Source organism: Epinephelus lanceolatus, chromosome 10, assembly GCF_041903045.1.
Source record: "Epinephelus lanceolatus isolate andai-2023 chromosome 10, ASM4190304v1, whole genome shotgun sequence".
In the NCBI taxonomy this organism is placed as follows: Eukaryota; Metazoa; Chordata; class Actinopteri; order Perciformes; family Serranidae; genus Epinephelus; species Epinephelus lanceolatus.
This window is the reverse complement of record NC_135743.1, coordinates 10,727,260-10,748,188: the sequence shown is the minus strand read 5'-3', so window position 1 is coordinate 10,748,188 and position 20,929 is coordinate 10,727,260. Positions and strand designations below refer to the sequence as shown.

Here is a 20,929-nt window from a genome sequence, read left to right as displayed (position 1 = left end):
TTACTGGACATTTATGAGACATTATGTAACGTGACAGTTTTACATCATCTTTGTTTTACCTTTGAGTTCTGAGCTGCTGTCTGAAAATTTCTGCAGCAGATCAGTCCTGTTCATTTTCTTTACAGCCTCCCTGGTTAACTGCACAGACTGTTGGCTGTAAGCCTCCAACATCAGACCCACTAATTCTGTTCTGTCTTCTGTGAGTCTGAACGGTGATGACATTTCTGTTTGGTACTTTCTGAAGATAATCCACTGCAGGAACTCCTTGAATTCCTCGAGCTCCTTGTCACTCAAACCATTCAGAGTTTCCAAAAGCAGCTGTGTAGCAGCTGCCATTGTTGCTACCTGAAATAATCAATACATTTATAGGACATATATTTAATCCACTGGCACAATTACAGTTGTTTTTTTGCATCTCAGCAATGTGTGTAAACGTAGGTTTTTTTGGTAGATTATACAAGGTATTGACCCATTTGGTGATTGCTGTTGTATTAATTACAGTTTGTTCAGTTTTTTTTATTGATTAGTATGTTTTGTTGTTTTTTATTTACTAAGAAAGAAAAAGTAAAAATCAAAAGATGATTCCCTTTTCCTTCTTTCCTTTAATTCTTATGAACTGGTTAATTGTTTTTCTTTTATGTTACAGGCTGCAGCTCTTTTCAAAAACACTGAAATGAGTCACAGTGGCTCAAAAAATCATTTTCATTACTTCTTGTAAAAAGTGGTTTGAAGTACAATAAATAGATGTTTCTGGTGGATAAAGTTCTCTTTACTATTGATGAAAAAAGTTGTTGAATATGTTCATGCTGACATTTTCTCATCTCATCTTAAGTGATAAAAATATCATATCATTATTTTTGGATTAATTTATTGCAAAAGAGCTCGACCTGAACGCAGCTTCAGTTCCATGAAAAATAAATAAATAAGTCTCACTGATCCTGACTTTGGGTCATATCATTTAAAATGTTCAAGATTATGTTAATTTTTAACCTGGATCTTTTTAAAGAAAGCTGTTTTGTATGAAGTCAGACAGATGTGACATTACTCACTTTCTGGATCAGTGCAGGTCGGTGTTCATCTGAGTGTTGCTCTGAGGAGAAAAGTGGTAAAAGTCATCAGTGACTGATCAAACATCTCATCTGACAATAAACATTGTTTTCAGGCCATATTGCTTTATAAAAATGTAAATACACAAAATTACACTTAGACTAGATCAACAGGCATTTTTGCCTCCTCTTAAATCGCATTTTTTTTATAATGTAAATAGAAGAAGACACAACTTATGAACTAATGAGACACATGTTAAGGACCAGTTTTGTGATTTGAAGATGTTCTTGTTTTTGTTGTCTTACTTTTGGGTCCTGAACTGCTGTCTGACAACCTCTGCACCAGATCAGTCCTCTCCATCTTCTCTAAAACCTCCTTGGTCATCTCCACAGACTGTTGGCCGTCAGTCAGCACCATTAAAAACACTGTGACCTGCCTGTCTTTTATTTCTGGCAGCATCAGTGACATGTCTGAGAGGCCTCCGCTGAAGTCAGTCTGACTCAGGAGGACCTTTTTGAACTTCTCGAGCTCCACGTCACTCAAACCAGCCAGTGTTTCCAAAAGCAGCTCTATGACAGACATCATCGTCTCCACCTGGTAAATTTAAGTGAAATGTTCATGAAGTAAAAGTGCAATTGGTTTGCTGGGATAATTACAGATTTTTCTGTTTGCATCTCATCAATGTCTGTGTTTTAGGTAAATAGTAATGATACAATTGATCACATGTGATTAGGGTTGGGATCTGGATCCGGTTCTTTTTTGGAACCGGGTCCAAAGTTCCGGTTCCGGAACCAGTTCCATCACATTTGGCGTAACGGTTCCTGCAAACGGTTCCTAGATTGTACAAAAAATAAAAAAATAAAAAAATAAACCGTCACGTGCATTTCCATTAGAGTGCAGCACTGGCATATTTCTGTCGACATTATCTAATCACTAAAGCACTGAGTTTGTGTCACACAGTTGTCATGGTTACAGGCTATTTAACATGCTGGACGTGCGCCGGGTGCTCAGTGGAGAGAGACCTCGGTGTTTGAGACGGGAGCGGACGACGGGAGTGGGCGGCGGGAGGTCTGACGCTTCCAGCGAGGGAAGAGGGAGAAATAAAACAAAATAAGATAAAATAGGAGAAACCTGTCTCCCTCTTTTATTTAATTTTCAGCGTTTAATCAAGGCAGAGGCTAGCGGCGGGAGGTCCGCTTCCAGCGAGGGGAGAGATAGAAACAAACAGCCAGTGTGTCTGTGTGTGTTATGTTCAGGTGTTGTCACGTAAATAACAGTGCCCAAGCATGAATGCATATAAGTATTTTTTATTACATTGTTGTGGTTAATTTTAATAGTGTTACTGTAGAAATCAGAGAATCACTTTTTGTTGTTAGGCCTATATATTCTCAGGGAGATGATACAAGCTCTAAATCTGAAATACATACCACACACAAATGTGTATTTTCATCTAATTGTACTGCGCAACAGTTAGCATAAAGTTTTTGGATTTGTATGATTGCATTTGTGTTTATTATATACTTGTTTAAGTATAGCAAGTATAATGAATATAATGTAGGAATCAGTAAGAGGAATCGGTAAGGAATCGGACCGTTAAGAAGGAATCGGTAAGGAATCGGAATCGTTAAAATCCTAACGAGTCCCTACCCTACATGTGATGTTATTACAAACTGTAATTGTATACATTTCTTAAACAAAATCACAGTGATTCACTTCATCCTGTTTTACAATTATTTTATTTCTGATTGAAGATTCCTTGTCTCTGATTGTTGCTGCCGCGCCACGGTGTGATTCTAGTAAATATCATTAGAGGGAGGGATTTTTTTCAGACTGTCTCATGTACTTCTTTCAGAATATAGTGACAGTTTCAGCAAATGTGACATAATATTATTCCTACAAAAGTTACCACTTTGACAGCTTCAAATGTTTTGTCTGAGCAACAGCCCAAAATCCAAAGATATTCAGTTTACAATGATACAAAACAGAGAAAAACAGAAAATCCTCAAAACAACATAAAGATGTTTTTGATAGAAAATCTGACTTTATGTTAAATCAGTTATCAAAATGATCATGATTATTTTCTGTCAATCAGCTGATCAATTAATTGTTTGAGCTTTAGTTTAAAGTTAGACAGAAGTGTCATTACTCACCCTCTGGATCGGTACAGGACAATGTTCATCCACACAGTGTTTCTCTGAGGGCAAAGGAAATATGAATGAATGATTGAATTAACATAAGGTTTTATAATCAGACACTGCCAGACTGTTATAATTCTAATATCAAGGATTTACATTAGAATTGGTAAAATGAGCAAGAAATCCACTTAATAGTAACATCATAAAAATCAATTATGGCTTCACCTGACGTCTTCCCTATTAAACTCTGTGATAAACGTTCATCTGACATGTAAATTAAAATAACTACAGCGCTTAGAGGAAACTTTGTTTTTAGTTCATGAATAATATTTGTTATTAAGTTATAGGACACATACCTCCTTCCATGGTACTCACACCAAAAGCTTCAGCTGATGATCCTGCAGCTGCAACACATTTAATGACAGTTGTAATTTCTGTAATAAATACACCGAGTGTCACCTTTATGTGTTCTTGTCCTGAGTGTCATACTGAAAATAAAAGCCTGTAATATTTCAGTTTCAAGTGTGTGGACTGCAGAAGTGGGAGTAAGTCACACATGTTTAAGTAATAAGAAAGTCTCAAGTCATATCCTTCAAGTCTCAGTCCCAAGCCACTGTGGTGAAAATCAAGCAAGTCATTTCAAGACCTTGCTATAAGTCAAACAAGTCACAAGTCAAGTCATACTCACAAAGTCATGAAGATAAGATGACATAAGCTGCACCCAGTGGTGAGATGTAACTAAACACATTTATTCAGGTACTGTAAGTACAGTCTTTTCTTCTCATGCTACCATCTACCTCTACTACACTACATTTATCTGACAGCTTTAGTTAGTAGTTACTTTACAAATTAAGAGTTTGTACTCGAAACATATGACAATGTACAAGCACAGCTGGAACTGTGAGTCACTTAATGAATTGACAGAAAATACATTTGCCACTATTTTGATAATCATCTAAGTCATTTTTATTGCGAAGACATTTCAAGGCTCCAGCTTCCCAAATATGAGGGTTTTCTTTTTTTGCTGCTTTTTATTAATTCATATTTTTTATGTTGAGGTTTGAACTGTTGGTTGGACAAAACAAACATGAATGTGTCACTTTGGGCTCTGGGTAAGTGTGACACTATCTCTCACTATTTCCAGAATTTTTACAAACCAAATAATCAGTCAATTAATGAAGAAAATAATCAGCAGATTAACCCATATTGAAAATAATTATTAGTGAGCTCCACCTCAACCAGCTACAACAGTAAAATCAGTAGAGGACTACAACAGTCACAGGGGACATTTTTACAGTACTTTTATTTGTAATACTTAAAGTACATTTTCCTGATTATATTTACATACTTTTACGTAAGTAATATTTTAAATGCAGGACTTTCACTTGTAACAGAGTATTTTACAGGGTGGTATTAGATACTTTTACGACAATAAAGGATTTAAATACTTCCTCTCCTGCTCCAAGCCCTCTGGTCAGGGTGAAAGACTCCACAGATATAACAAACCTGCTTCTGTGATCGGCATGTGAGATAATAACACACCATTAAAATCCCCAAACGTGAGCCGAGGAGGAACAAGAGGCAAAAAACAAGTCACTAGGGAAACTATCTCATGGTGTATCAGCAAGTTCACAGATAGTGAACTTATGAACTTATGTTGGGACAGCAGGTAGGAACAGTCGTTACACTCTGTGGCAGTGGCAGTGTATGTATGTGTATATATATATATATATATATATATATATATATATATATATATATATATATATATATACATACAGTACAGGCCAAAAGTTTGGACACACCTTCTCATTCAATGCGTTTTCTTTATTTTCATGACTATTTACATTGTAGATTCTCACTGAAGGCATCAAAACTATGAATGAACACATGTGGAGTTATGTATTTAACAAAAAAAGGTGAAATAACTGAAAACATGTTTTATATTCTAGTTTCTTCAAAATAGCCACCCTTTGCTCTGATTACTGCTTTGCACACTCTTGGCATTCTCTCCATGAGCTTCAAGAGGTAGTCACCTGAAATGGTTGCCACTTCACAGGTGTGCCTTATCAGGGTTAATTAGTGGAATTTCTTGCTTTATCAATGGGGTTGGGACCATCAGTTGTGTTGTGCAGAAGTCAGGTTAATACACAGCCGACAGCCCTATTGGACAACTGTTAAAATTCATATTATGGCAAGAACCAATCAGCTAACTAAAGAAAAACAAGTGGCCGTCATTACTTTAAGAAATGAAGGTCAGTCAGTCCGGAAAATTGCAAAAACTTTAAATGTGTCCCCAAGTAGAGTCGCAAAAACCATCAAGCGCTACAACCAAACTGGCACACATGAGGACCGACCCAGGAAAGGAAAACCAAGAGTCACCTCTGCTTCTGAGGATAAGTTCATCCGAGTCACCAGCCTCAGAAATCGCAAGTTAACAGCAGCTCAGATCAGAGACCAGATGAATGCCACACAGAGTTCTAGCAGCAGACCCATCTCTAGAACAACTGTTAAGAGGAGACTGCGCCAATCAGGCCTTCATGGTCAAATAGCTGCTAGGAAACCACTGCTAAGGAGAGGCAACAAGCAGAAGAGATTTGTTTGGGCCAAGAAACACAAGGAATGGACATTAGACCAGTGGAAATCTGTGCTTTGGTCTGATGAGTCCAAATTTGAGATCTTTGGTTCCAACCGCCGTGTCTTTGTGAGACGCAGAAAAGGTGAACGGATGGATTCCACATGCCTGGTTCCCACTGTGAAGCATGGAGGAGGAGGTGTGATGGTGTGGGGGTGTTTTGCTGGTGACACTGTTGGGGATTTATTCAAAATTGAAGGCACACTGAACCAGCATGGCTACCACAGCATCCTGCAGCGACATGCCATCCCATCCGGTTTGCGTTTAGTTGGACGATCATTTATTTTTCAACAGGACAATGACCCCAAACACACCTCCAGGCTGTGTAAGGGCTATTTGACCAAGAAGGAGAGTGATGGAGTGCTGCGGCAGATGACCTGGCCTCCACAGTCACCGGACCTGAACCCAATCCAGATGGTTTGGGGTGAGCTGGACCGCAGAGTGAAGGCAAAGGGGCCAACAAGTGCTAAACACCTCTGGGAACTCCTTCAAGACTGTTGGAAAACCATTTCAGGTGACTACCTCTTGAAGCTCATGGAGAGAATGCCAAGAGTGTGCAAAGCAGTAATCAGAGCAAAGGGTGGCTATTTTGAAGAAACTAGAATATAAAACATGTTTTCAGTTATTTCACCTTTTTTTGTTAAGTACATAACTCCACATGTGTTCATTCATAGTTTTGATGCCTTCAGTGAGAATCTACAATGTAAATAGTCATGAAAATAAAGAAAACGCATTGAATGAGAAGGTGTGTCCAAACTTTTGGCCTGTACTGTATATACATACATATATATATATATATACACATACATATGTTGTTATTGCATTGCTTTACACTATACGCCGCACTTCATTTTCTTTGACCCACAGTTGAAGAGATCTGTTGCAGGGCATATTTATTTATGATTACATATTAAGTTGACAGTTGTCTTCTTTATCTTACCTTTGTGTCCTGAGCTGGTCTCTGACAGCCTCTGCACCAGATCAGTCCTGTTCATGTCCATCAAAACCTCCATGGCCACCTCCACAGACTGTTGACCACATCTCTCCAACATCACATCAGTCACATCGTGTATCATGGAAGTCTTCTCCTCTTGGATCCCTGGGATGTGTGCAGGGCTCAGTTCACCCCATGAGAGGAGTTCAATGCTCCTCTGGAAGAACGTGAACTGCAGCAACCACTGAAATTTCTCTGTCTCCTCGTAACTCAAATCACCTAGTGTTTCCAAAAGCAGCTCTTTGACAGCCCTCACTGTTGCCACCTGGAAAATTGCAAGAATATGTTCACAGAATAAACTATTATTATTATTATAGGCATTTGAATGCTTTAATATTTCTACAAGACCACCTGAGCTCCTGATACTTTTAGTTATTATCTATTTAATATGTGTAAACTGATTAATTTTATTTACAGGCTGTAACTCTTTCACTGTGCTGACATAAACTGAAATGAGCCTCCTAATCTGAACATCAGATGTTGATGACGTCAGTGCAGAAACAGGTGGCAGCAAAATGGAGACATCCTATGATTTTCATGTTTAACATTTTGTTTAAATCTTTGAAAAACTGTTTAAAACACAATAACTTGACAATAGCAATATTAATGAGCACAAATTGATCTTAGCTTCAGTACTGTGAGAAACATCCAGTTTGGTTTAATTTATTATCATTAATGCTGATGTGAATTTAAACCTGCATCTTATTTAATAAAAGCTGTACTCTGCGTGGTCACACAGATATGACATTGCTCACTTTGTGTATCAGTGCAGACAGGTGTTCATCCACTGAGTGTTTTTCTGAGGAGACAGAAATGAAGTAAAAACACTGATCATCAGACAATACTGCTTTGTAGAAAAGAATAATTACAAAAAGGTCAACACAAAATTACATCCCAATCTCATCAGCAGTTACATATAATTTATCTGATTTTTTTGCCCCCATCCCAAAATATTTTTTTCGTTTTTCACATCAGTCATAAAACTGTGTTCCGAGGGCAAGATGATGTCTTCTTTTCTCTACTGTACAAATCTAATTATTTACAATGTCAATAGAAGACAGTTTATAAGTGTATGAGACACAAGTTAAGGACCAGTTTTAGATGTTGTTGCCTTTAGTCTTACTTTTGGGTCCTGAGCTGCTGTCTGATAACTTCTGCACCAGATCAGTCCTCTTCATCTTCTTTAAAACCTCCTTAGTCGTCTCCACAGACTGTTGGCCATCAATCTGCACCATTAAAAACACAATGTCCTGCACGTCTGTTGTATTTCGCAGCCTCCGTTGGATATTTGAGAAGTGTTCATGTTGGTGAACTTGACTCAGGACCTTTTTGAACTTCTCAAGCTCCTTGTCACCCATACCAGCCAGTGTTTCCAAAAGCTGCTTTATGACAGATGCTATTGTTTCCACCTGGTAAATTCAAAGGAAATGTTCATGAGGGAAATGTGTATTTTCTCAGCTGTTCACATCACATTAATGTATGTGTTTTAGAAATGTGGATGTGGTAAGAGTATCAGTTACATCACACAAGTATTTTATTTGCAGCAGCTTGATGACTTGTATTTTATTTCATTGCCTGGGTGTAACACATAAAAAGACAGTTCTATAAAAACTACATTGAGCCTCTTAATTTTAAAAGGTGCTTCTCAGCTCAAGGACATAGACTTTCCTAGGGTGACGAAAGGACTAGAGCACACTGATCAATTTACAGCCTTTAAAGCCACAGTGTGTAGGAATTTCTCCCATCTAAAGTTGAAATCATATATTGCATTCAAACGGTGAGCGCACTCTAGCACCTCACTGTTTCAAACACGTATTGCAAAGATGGTAGCCACTGTGTACCAAAAAGCTATGATAACATTGATGAAACCATGTCATCCGATACTTGAGTATTGAGTATTCATTCAGGCTCCTACACAGACACACGTGATGCTAGTTGACAAACCCCCTCCTCACCATGCTGGCTGTGTTTACAACATAGGACTGTTGGAGCGGGTGTAAATCTAATCAAACCAATCACATCTTGGCTTTTGACAACTGACAAGTGGCTCAACCTCACACACCTCATCCCTCTCCTCGCATCACTGTGACGCTGAAAGCGGCGCTGGCCTGTGATTGCATTACATTTCTCTTTCAGCAGCTCTTTCCACCTGGGAAAGGTTACCCCGATGTTGACCCTCGTTTTTTGAATCCCGGTCATGTTTGCTTTTTGATTCCTTTTCGCTCTTGGCGACGAGGATTCCGTCTCCCGTGATGCTCTCGCTCCTCTCCTTTGGCTTCTCAGTCACGCAGCGCTGGCCTGGCTCTCAGCAAAAACGCTGAAGGCAGGGCTATTCCCTGGTTGTGCTATCTGTCCCTTGCTGGCGGATGTATTTTCAAGATGGCAGAACGTTATGGAACCCCCAAACGACTTACTTGCTTAATGTACAAACAAATCCAAAATTCTCCTTTTACGAGAATAAGTCAAATTATTGGTGAAGGTAAAATTGCACCAATGTAGGGGTGTAAATCACCAGCTTCATCACAATACGATATTATATCGATTTGTTTGGATGACGATACGATGTTTGCTGATATCACAAAGTCTGTCACGATACGATTTTGATTCGATTCAATTCAGGAACCTGCGATCGATATGACGCGATATCATATGGCCATCTAACACAATCATTTACATCAACAAAAACAACTAGAATATGATTTGACCATTTTATTTCTGAGCTCTGTTTGTTGTTTGAGCGGAGGCGCGCTTGCCCAGAAATGGTGACACAGACGTGCTATGTGAATTTCAAAATAAATGTGTATCTTTAAGATGACGATATGGATCGATGTTTTCATTTTGCATCGATGTAATCGGATTGTTAATCAATGAATCGATGTATTGATGTGGATCGATGTATCGTCACACCTCTACACCAATGATGACATATTTCTGAATGCAGACATCGGTTTTTGCCAATAAACAACTGAAAATGCTAGGCAATGTCCCTATAATAGTGCCAACAGACTAATGTTTCAACACCACTGTGTCTTCATTAGTGAGTGACTTTCATGAAGACACAGTGGTGTTGAAACATTAGTCTGTTTGCACTATTAAAGGCTGTAAATTGATCAGTGTGCTCCAGTCCTTTCTTCTCCCTTGCATAAAAAACTGCTTGTATCATCAATTACAAAGTTCAGGATGAGGATAATTTTCAGTCTTCATCTACTAGCTAAGCAGCTAATTGCATTTTTTCAGTAAAATCTTTCACAAGCGGAAAGAAGCACCAAAATTGGCAAAAAATACTCCTTGGGGGTTGTTCTTTTTATAAAACCCATTAGCCACGCAAAAATCAAGATGGCCACCATTTTTTCCAAAATGGCCGCCAATTCAATCCCAGAAATGCTATTTTGGGGGCAACTTTGTGTAAAATTGTCCAATAAGTATAATCTTCATATACATAATACATTTTTGACCACAGAGAGGCCTGATTCATTGTATTCAGGGTCCAAAACTAACACTTGCCACTCGCCAATTACGGCTAGATTTTGTCTCTGGCTGGTAAATTTTTAAGACCACTCGCCACTCTGGCAAGTTATTTTTTTACCAGTGAAAAATGCATTTTTTGTTACTGGAGAACGATACTGGTATCAGCTGGTTTCCTGGCTGAGTAATGTGTATTTCAGGCAGAGACAATCTTTGGTCACGTAAGTGCGTCACATGCATTTGCGACTAAAAATAGTTTTGTGCGAGCGAACAAAAGAAAACATTCAGGAGCACGCTGTGCTAGTAGGCTACAGATTTCAACCAGCAGCAGAAACGAAAGGCGAATCCTGCCAGTTGTGGGTTGAACGGGGGTCACATACACAGACAGGAATACGTATTCCTGTCAAATACGGCGGCCATAGTGCTCCGCAGTGCAAGATAACGGCTTACCAGCGACGGAGAAGCCTGGCTCCAGGTCAAATGATCTCCTCTTCTTGGTGTCATGACTGCCCCGTAGTGCCTGGACAGCTGAGCTGTGGCGGCACACAGGTATGTGACGTGTCAGAGGAGAAACGAGCCGTTCACATTTCTCTCTTTGTGGCAGGTAATGGTCCACAAACCTCACCACACTTAAGGGACTGTTCTTTACTTGTCAGAGAAGGAGGGTGGCTGGTTGATTTTCATTTTATTTATTTATTTATTTATCTTATTTATTCATTTTATTTCGATCCCCGCTATGTTAATCAGTTGGTGCAGTTTCACTTAAATAAAAAAAAATGACTGAACAACTTTCACTTGTATTGGAGTAATATTTGACCAAGAGTATCTTTACTTTCACTCAAGTCATGTCGTTGAATACTTTGTCCACCACTGGTCAGACATTCATGTTTATATAGGGCAGGTCCTGCTGTTGCAGTCTGGTTGAGCTAAAATCTTATGTCTCAACTGTCCAAAGGGGACTGAAGTCAGTGATTCATGTAAAATTCCTTAATGAAAGATTCTTTTTGCACTGTAGTAAGAATACTACAGAATTTATTAACCCAAATATTACATTTAACTGTTGAAACAGTTATTCATATTTTAGCATACATTATTACTAATATTAGTGCACACTATTAAAATATTGATCAAGAATCGCATACAAGACCCAAATGACATGCTAAATAATACTGATAGCAAATTACAACACTTAAAAGCAATTTTTATTTGGTTGGCTGGTAAAATATCAGCCTGGCTGGTAAAAACTTTCACTTACCAGCCAGGCTGGCTGGTAAGTGAAAAAGTTAGTTTTGGACCCTGATTGTATTGGAGAGGCCAAGAAGCTCCCTTCTACCATATTTCAGCCATTGAAAGAAAATATTATGCTTACTGATCTCTGGCTGCTACACATGGCGTAGGAGAGAGTGGCTTATGATGAGCCAGTGGGTAAGTTGACCCACACACTGTTTTTAAATTAGTTTATAACCCTAACCCACAACACAACCGTTCAGCCCAAGTTAGCTATATAGCTAATGTACATTTTTTTAAAAAAAATAAATAAATAAAAAATAATTTTAAAAATACATTTTTCCAAGTGTGGTTGCAAATTTGAATGTCGTGGAAGGTGCAAATGCTACCACTTTGGTCTTGCTTGCACAGCACTGTGTAGCTGCAGATGTGAAGATTAGGCTCTGTTTCATAGGTTAGTTAGGGCATAGTTTAGTTGATTAAATACTCTAACACAACTGTTGAGTCTAGAATGTTAAGGTATTGACGTTACAGATGAATTTGATGTGAAAAACGTACATTGATTCTAAAATGTTCAGGTTACACATAATTGCATTTTACATTGTGTATGTTTTATGCTATGCTGTACAAATGATATGTGCAGTAGTAAGCAAAGGATCATATTCAGCTTCTCATGAGCAAATCAATTGACCATTTTTGTACATTTCTAATAAACGTTTTGCTGGAATAATATTTTGAAACATATTTTGTACATTACTTTAAAAAATATTCTGAGTAAATGGTATAAAGAGATATAAAAAAAAGGATTTCTGATGTATAAATTCGAATTTTCCATAGTTAAAAACCTATAATTTGACACCAGAATCATTGAAATTGGCCCAGAAAATGAAATTCTGTCATAAAAGATGGTTGAAATGGCGGCCATTTTGAAATTTACGTGGCAAATGGGATTTTTCAAAAGAATTACCCAAGAGGTACACTCAGTCAAATTTTGGTGCTTCTTTCCAGATTTGAAAGATGTTTTTGCTCAGCTATACTGAACTGCATTATGTATAGTCAGAGTGATGTGACATTACTCACTCTCTGGATCAGTGAAGGCCGCTGTTTCTCTGAGGAGAAAAGAAGTAGAAAATTACCTATTAGTAATTTATATAACATCAGGCTTAATGAACATTTATGGCTGAAATGATTTCATCCCAAAGTGACACTAAACTACTAGTTTTAGCTGTATTTATTCTTGCAATATACATGAACTTGAAAAATGTTCCTATTTTTACATTACATTTTTACATTATTTTCACATATTTCTGTCTTCTTTGCTTTACCTTTGCTTCCTGAGCCAGTGTCTGATAATCTCTGTTGCTATGTTTGTGACCCTCCAGGGGTCAGTGTGCTATTACACACAGGTGTACCCAAACTGCGTACACTCTGTGTTCAGTCAAATGTCATTCATTATATTCTAAGCCAGATTAGGGTTGTATCATGCTTTCACAACCTCCATCAATCAAACCGGCTAACTTTGTAGTTGTAATCAGAGTACTTGCAAACAGGGAAGAATGAAAATGCACCAGCTGCTACATCCTGTCATTTTTAATAAATAATAAAATATAATCAGATAATATACATTATCCGATCACATCCTAGGTGTGAAATTAACATAAAAACATTAGCTTGACTTGAATATTGTTTTTTCAGTCAAATTACGCTGTTATAATTATGGGTGTTTTCACATATAGTTAATTTAAAACAAAACAAACTCAGTCCTCTTAGGCTGTTTTCACACTTGGTCCTTTTCAGCCCTCTAAACAGACTCAGAGTGGAGACTCAGCTTTTTTTGCACATATGTGAACGCTCAAAGAGAACTCAGACCCCTCTGAAGCGAACCATACTCAGACCACAACGCTTCAAGTCTGCGGTGTGGTTCGCTTAACCTGTACACTGTGAACACAAAGCACTCCAGGTTCGCTTTGCTCCTTGCCTTTGTATTTAGTCCTCTATATCACTTGCTGTTGCAATGGGACGCCTAAAAAGGAAGACGAAACCTAGTTGGCCTGTACAGTTGTGTAGTGCAGAAAAAACAACTATGTAAACATGAAAACGTGAAACTGAAGCCCTTTTCTGTTGGTCCACGTTTCAATGCACTTTAAAAGGACTGAGTTTTGTTTGTTTTAAGAGGACTATGTGTGAAAGCACCATTAAAGTGCACCAAAAAGTGGACCAACAATAAAAGGACTCAGTTCTCTTTCTGGTCAACTTCAGCTCTGATGGGGCCTCGGTTCTCTTTTTGTTCACACTTTCGCCTATATTTGACTTTTTTTTTATTTTATTTTTTTTTAACTTTCACGTGGCACTGCAGTGCAATTATGGAGCACCTCCCTTCACATGGACTTAAAATTGGAGGAAAACCTTAGTGTTTCTGTGCTGTAGACTGTTGATGTATTCTACATTCCACATCTGGAGATGTGCAGTATCTTCCGTGGACCAAACTACTCCTTGTCCTGCGTCCTTGCAAGCGTTACAGGCTGACATGTTTTTTTCAAGCGCCCCAGTTCAATAGCATGTGATCTAGAGGGCTAGATAAAAAGGTAAAGCAAACCTGGAGCGCTTTGCGTTCACAAGGCACAGGTTAAATGAACTGCAACGTGGACTTATGGCAAACCGTACTCAGACCACCTCCAGAGGGGTCTGAGTTCTCTTGCAAAAAATGCTGAGTCACAGCTCTGGTTCTCTTTAGAGGTGTGAAAAAAGTGTAAAGTGTGAAAACGTAAGACACAGATGTGCTTCATTTGTAACACTGGACAGCGTCCACGTTTGGTTTAATTGCTCACAACTTGTTTTCTTTACTGAACAACTTGTGTTTTATCGTCAGGTTTTGGGTTTCTGAACAATTGGATCAGTGACCGATCACAAGCAGAGAATAAGGTATTTACTGAGAAGATGTCACACTACCTGCGCACCCACCCTCTGCCATGGCATGTGCACCACTTGTTCCAGCGGAGGGGCTCGCAGCTGAAACAAAATGAGAGAACATTTAAATTGCTTATTGACAAACAACTATTTTTCCATACACACAACAAATGAAATGCCTTTTTATGTGATAAAAACAGCAGATTAATATTAGGTACAGAGTGGACTTTGTCTGTAAAATGATTTTGCTGTACAAAATTTGTCCTTTTATTGTCCTGTACAGTAGTAATCCAGTATCTTTGCTTAGAGCAACAAACTGAATGACTGCTGACTCCCTCGCACTTTTCCCCGCCCCCATTGAAATTTGATCTCTCGCAGCAGCAGCAGCAGACAGCTGAGTGGAGCTGCGAGTCCCTCTGCAGCTTCTGAGACAAGCTAAACAAAACTCTTGTAGGCTCCTCCACTTCATTTATAAACAAACATAAACCTTATTAAGTTGTCATAATGCATGTTACAATGCAAGATAAGTTGAAAACACTCTGAAGAACGCCATGTGCCGAAACGCATTTGTTTTTTGATGTGAGCCATTAAAAGAAGTCAGATGTGAGTACTTTGTCCGCCTCCTTAACTGGGCAATTTGAGATGTGCTACCACTTTTACATTTTTGATCATATTGGATTTTTGGGTTTAGCACTCTGAGTATCATCACTGTTGATGCACAACCTCCTTCTTCATCTATAAGTTGAATATAGTCCCTTGACACGGCACTGTTGTGAAAAGCCCCTCCCCCCCCCGGTTTATCCGGTTGACGAGAATTAAACCGGGTGGAGCTCTTAAACCGGACCGAACCGGTTAAACCAGAAATCGGCACAAGCCTTCATTCAACATGTAAAAAAAATCCTTAAACATGTTGCCAATGCAGCTATTCATATGAAGTCAAGACCAGGTATTATCTCAATAAAACTACACATATTAAGAAACTGTAACATTTAAATTCATAAAAACAACATGTGCAATTAAGTAGATTGAGACAGGTAAAAAAGTGCTGGACATGCTAACTTAAATTTTCTTAATATGTGGAGAAGCCTCTGTTTGCAATGTCAGCTTCGAGACACTTCCTGTATGAATGCCACGTATAAATCACACTTATGCATTTGTAATGGCACAGCAGAGAACGCAGCGTGCAAGTCAATGTCATCATAAACGTAAAGGGATGCAGTCTGCCACAGGAAATGTAATCATGGTGAAAATATTAATTGAAATTTTCCCTTCACTCTTCTATCATTAGTCTCTCCCAAATCAGAGCTACAAACCTGCAAAATCTGTATTTTATTTTAAATGCGTTATGCTTTGTTATTATTTGTATTTTGTTCATATTTTTCACCTTCTTTCTTTTATCCTCTGATTATTTATTTCTTTATTTATTTTTTACCACATTTGTTCAATATGTTGCACATTGTTTTGCTGCTTTTATGTTTCGGTGAGCTGAAGACAATTTTTCACTCTGCTTTTGTTCTACTCTTGGTGCATAGCCTAACTCTTCTGGCTGAGCTTGTTTCAACCTCTGTTGCGCAAAATGGCCCTCATTTAGTATGACAGCTCCCAGAGCTCAGACGATGAAGCTCAACGTGAAATAATTCAAAACAACTCCTTCTCTACAGCAGCTAATCTGTAATATCTATTTAGAAAAAAAAAACAGCAACACAAAAACACAACAGGAAAACAACTCACTGTCGCTGGGACCAGGTTTTGTGGATTGTCGACCTGCATCTTCAACTGCAAAAACAAGAAGACACAATGTTAGATTCTGATTTTTTGGAAAAAAAAAGAAAATGAAGAAGAGAGAAAGAAATATGATGAAATTACAGTTTAAATTACAGGATTATTATAGGATGCACTAACCCTATATGTGTATATATATATATATATATATATACATATGCACACACACACTGAGCAGTTGGGAGAAAACGTCTTTGAGGGCTCTCTATGTCTACAAGAAAAATATCTTTGATGTTACAAAATAACACTAAGAATGCCTTCAGCCTGAGTCCGCCCCTGCTCGAAGTGAAAGTAAAAAAGACGCGGGCTAGTTCAATTGTTTATCACTTTGATTTTTAACTTCAATAATCTAGAAATAAACCTTAAAAATAGCTCTTAAGTTAAACATTTTCAAATGACGACAATATAAATATAAATAAAGGCAGATTTGAAGGGTTCAGTGTTCTGCAGCCGGAATTCTCGTTTCTGTCTCCACATTGTGTCAAACCTTGTATCCGTGAGATATTTACCGAGTCTGTCTGCATCGTCGTTGCAGCCAATCTCTCTCAACAACTCCACAGCCACTCCAACAGCTCCGGACTCGGTGTAAGTTGTCACAAGGAGCTCCGCGATGTCAAGGTAGTTTTTACCCTCCACCTTGTTGCGTCTGACGTCCCCGCGGTCCAGAAGCTGCCTGCAGAACTTGTCAAAGTTTTCCTTTGACAGGTCCTCCAGCATGTCTGCTAAAACCTTTCTTTTGTTTTTTGGGGGCATTTCTCACCAATGAATCGCGAACTGCAGACCTTTTTTTGTCCAGCTCAGTGGAGGAAGAGGAAGAAGAGGCCCAGAGTCGACTTCCTAAACATCTAATCGTAAACAGATGCCGCGTTTAAAAAGGAGGAAACACGGTGCCTTCAAATGCTGTCGGAAATCTCACGATCAAATATTCTGATTATATAAATGGGACTGTTCTTTACTTACCAAAGGAGGACGGGGGTGGCTGGGCTGGGGTGTGATTATTATTATTATTATTATTATTATTATTATTATTATTATTATTATTTTAGCCTTCCCCAAAGCTACAAATATTTTTTCATTTTTTCAATGAACCATGGGTTGTTGTAACAGTAATGTTAACCTTAACTGCCTCATTACTTGTGATTGACAGTGGGACAAACTATTTATTCGTTGTTTTAAGGGTGGTGGTGTTACGGCTGCGTATGTGTTCTTTGCTGCTGTCCCTTTTCCCTCTTTGTAGATCTGCCCAGGTGTTTTTTTATTTTTTTCATTTTTTAATTTTATATTCTTTATTAATCCCCCCGAGGGGAAATTCAATTTTTTCACTCTTTTTGTCATTAACACACATGTCCGAAAGACACACACATGCACAAACAGGACCCATACATGCACAAAGTGGAGAGATGTCAGAGTGAGGGAGACTGCCTTGGTCAGGCGGGTTCCGTGCCTTGCTCAAGGGCACCTCGGCAGTGTCCGGGAGGTGAACTGGCACCTCTCCAGCCATCAGTCCACACTCCATATTTGGTCCGGACGGGGACTTGAACATGTGACCCTCCAGTTCCCAACCCAAGTCCCTATGGACTGGGCTACTGAGCTACTGAGCTGCATTACCTAAGGAGGTGCAGTACACCTGGCATGGAGGAGTGCTTAAGAGAGGAGAGGAGAGGAGAGAGGCTCTGGTGTGGGGACTGCTGGTCCTGCTGCCTCTCACCAAGGGACTTTTGTTGTCTTGTCTGCCCATTTTAATTCTAATAAATCCCATGGATTTGAGTGTTTTAAAGGTGTACAGTACTATTAATTATTGGGTCAGTGTTTGGAGTTTTGTTTGCCCCAATAGGGCTGCCTAAGGGTGGGGCATAACAACATGTAATATTTTTGTGGTAAATGCGTGACCCTCCCTCCACTATAAATTATTATTATTAGCAGTAGTAGCAGCAGCACTATTTATTAATTCATTCATTTTCGGCAACCGCTTATCCTGTTAAGGGTCACAGGAAGACTGGAGCCTATCCCAGCTGACACTGGGCGAGAGGCAGGGTACACCCTGGACAGGTCACCAGTCTATCACAGGGCTGACACATAGAGACAGACAACCATTCACACTCACATTCACACACACAATTGAGAGTCACCAGTTAACCTGCATGTCTTTGGACTGTGGGAGGAAGCTGGAGCACCTGGAGAAAACCCACACTGACATGGGGAGAACATGCAATCTCCACACAGACGGGATCCTTCTTGCTGTGAGGCGACAATGCTAACCACTGCACCACTGTGCCGCCAGTACTATTTATATTTATTTTTAGTGATGTAGGCACAAAACAAGTGAAAGACATGACAGGGAGAACACTGTGGGAGATAAGACGTGTAAAATAATAATTAACACAAAAGAGAAACACAGGCGTATTGGTGTAATGCAGTGGTTCTCATGGTGTGTGGCAGCGATGCAAATCCAGGTGTGCTGTGGGATTTTGTGATAACCACTCATTATTATTGCAATATTCGACTGGGCCTATACAAAAAGTAATGAATGAATTTTTAATTGACTGTATCAGCATGTTGTGAACACCCATTGTTCAGAATGAAGCAGATACAACACTAACGAAGACCAGACAGACGGCACACATAATTTCTATCTTAAAGTAATTGCTGCCAATTGATTTTAAGATTGTCCTATTAGTTTTAAACCACTGAACAGCCTGGCACCAGTTTATCTCTCAGACATGCTTCTGAGATGCGTACCTGCGGCCTCCTGGTCGTCCCAAAATTTCAACAAAATATCCACTTTTTAGCCAAGTCTATGGAACAGTCTACTTGAGCATCCGAAGGACCCCACCTCAGCGGACATTTTATAAAAGAAACCTTAAGACATAGCTTGGCTTTTAATTAATGGTGCCTCGTCATTAGAGGCCTCTGTTTTTTAGTCCTGTCTTTTATCCCTTCTGACAATTATTTATTTAAAAATTTAATGTTTATTGTTGTATGTACTTGTTTCCTTTTTTCTGTGCTGTTTTTATCCTGCTCTGTGAAGTCAGGCTGCATGACTGTATGAAAGATGCTTTTCTTCTGCTTATCCGAGGCTGGGTCGCGGGGGCAGCAGGCCAAGCAAAGCACCCCAGATGTCCCTCTTCCCAGCAACACTTTCCAGCTCCTCCTGGGGGACCCCAAGGTGTTCCCAGGCCAGATGAGATATGTGTGTGTGTTCTGGGTATACCCCGGGTCCTCTTACCAGTGGGACGCGCCTGGAACACCTCTGATGGGGCATCCTAAAACGATGTGCTACAATTAAAAAAGCCTTGATGTGTGGCATAAAATATTTCACTTAAGCCATCTGCAAGTCTCACATCTTCAGGCAGGGTGAATTTGTTATTTCTTTTTTAGTCTGTCGTAGTCACTTCATAGGAAATCAACACTTTAAAATGAATTCTCAATTCTTAACTCGCATTGGAATATAAAATGTTTTCTAAAAGAGAAAAATAACAACACATTATGGCCTATTAACATACATTTGTACCTGAAGCATGGAAGACAAACACAAAATACACACACTGCAAAATAACTTCTAAAATTTCATTTCCAAACATGTAGTCCTCACTCCCACCAGCATTACTTATCAGATAGCGCCCTCTAGAGCCTCAGAAGTATTTGTACACATTTTTGCTCACATGCAGCAGCAATTCTGCATCCTCCCAACACCTGTCAACAAACTTGATGTGTAAAATTGCTGCAGTTCCTCTAAAATAAGACTCTGCTTTGAGCCTCCTTCCATCCGCTCAGATACAGATCCTTTATGAGTAAAATGCTGAAGGCAGTCCAGTTTAGATGGTCAGGCTCCGTCATATCTTAGAGAGCTCATAGTGCCTTATTATCCCACCAGAACACTGCACTCTGAGAACGCAGGGTTACTCGTGGTCCCTAAAGTCTCCAAAAGTAGATCAGGAGCCAGAGCCTTCAGCTATCAGGCTCCTCTCCTGTGGAATCATCTTCCTATTACGGTCCAGGAGGCAGACACCGTCTCCACATTTAAGACTAGATTTAAGACTTTCCTCTTTGATAAAGCTTATAGTTAGGGCTGGCTCAGGCTTGCCCTGTACCAGCCCCTAGTTAGGTTGACTTAGGCCTGGTCTGCCGGAGGACCCCCCTATAATACACTGGGCACCTTCTCTCCTTCTCTCTCTCTTGTCCTGTTACTGCATCTTGCTAACTCGGCCGTACTGCATGCCACTAACTCGGCTTCTTCTCCAGAGCCTTTGTGCTCCACTGTTTCTCAGGTTAACTCATATTGCAGCTGTGCCTGGATAGTGTGACGTGTGTGGTTGTGCTGCTGCAATGGTCCTGCCAGATGCCTCCTGCTGCTGCTGCCATCATTAGTCATACTTCTACTGTCATTATTACACATATGACTATTGTCACATATGTATACTATCAGATATTAATATATACTTTCAACATATTGTACCACAATAGCCAGAACTATAATTATAATATTATTACTTTAATTAATGTTGTTGTAAGCTACTGTCATTACCGTCTGTCCTGTCTCTGTCTCTCTCTTTCTGTCTCATTGTATCATACGGATTACTGTTATCATGGTTCTGTACGACATCTATTGCATGTCTGTCCGTCCTGGAAGAGGGATCCCTCCTCAGTTGCTCCTCCTGAGGTTTCTACCGTTTTTTCCCCCGTTAAAGGGGGGGGGGGGGGGGGGGGGGTCCTTATCTGCTGTGATGGTCCTAAGGA

At 39.4% G+C, this 20,929-nt stretch overlaps 1 protein-coding gene across 5 annotated transcripts in view; it reads right to left on the bottom strand.

The window, feature by feature from the left end:
• Positions 1-20,929, bottom strand: part of LOC117265830 (uncharacterized) — a 70,519-nt gene that overhangs the window by 19,381 nt on the left and 30,209 nt on the right. For 4 of the 5 annotated variants that reach the window (XM_078171462.1, XM_078171464.1, XM_078171463.1 and 1 more), the window contains 9 exons: positions 12,584-12,612; positions 7,935-8,220; positions 7,567-7,610; positions 6,758-7,076; positions 3,539-3,586; positions 3,198-3,241; positions 1,353-1,641; positions 1,050-1,090; positions 60-345 (listed from right to left, as the gene is read on the bottom strand). In XM_078171462.1, the coding sequence (XP_078027588.1) occupies positions 60-345; positions 1,050-1,090; positions 1,353-1,641; positions 3,198-3,241; positions 3,539-3,586; positions 6,758-7,076; positions 7,567-7,610; positions 7,935-8,220; positions 12,584-12,612 (1,386 nt within the window). Of the gene's footprint in view, positions 1-59; positions 346-1,049; positions 1,091-1,352; positions 1,642-3,197; positions 3,242-3,538; positions 3,587-6,757; positions 7,077-7,566; positions 7,611-7,934; positions 8,221-12,583; positions 12,613-14,452; positions 14,513-16,141; positions 16,187-16,701; positions 17,075-20,929 lie in introns of those variants that run through there. The other variant, XM_078171466.1, reaches the window with a different exon arrangement.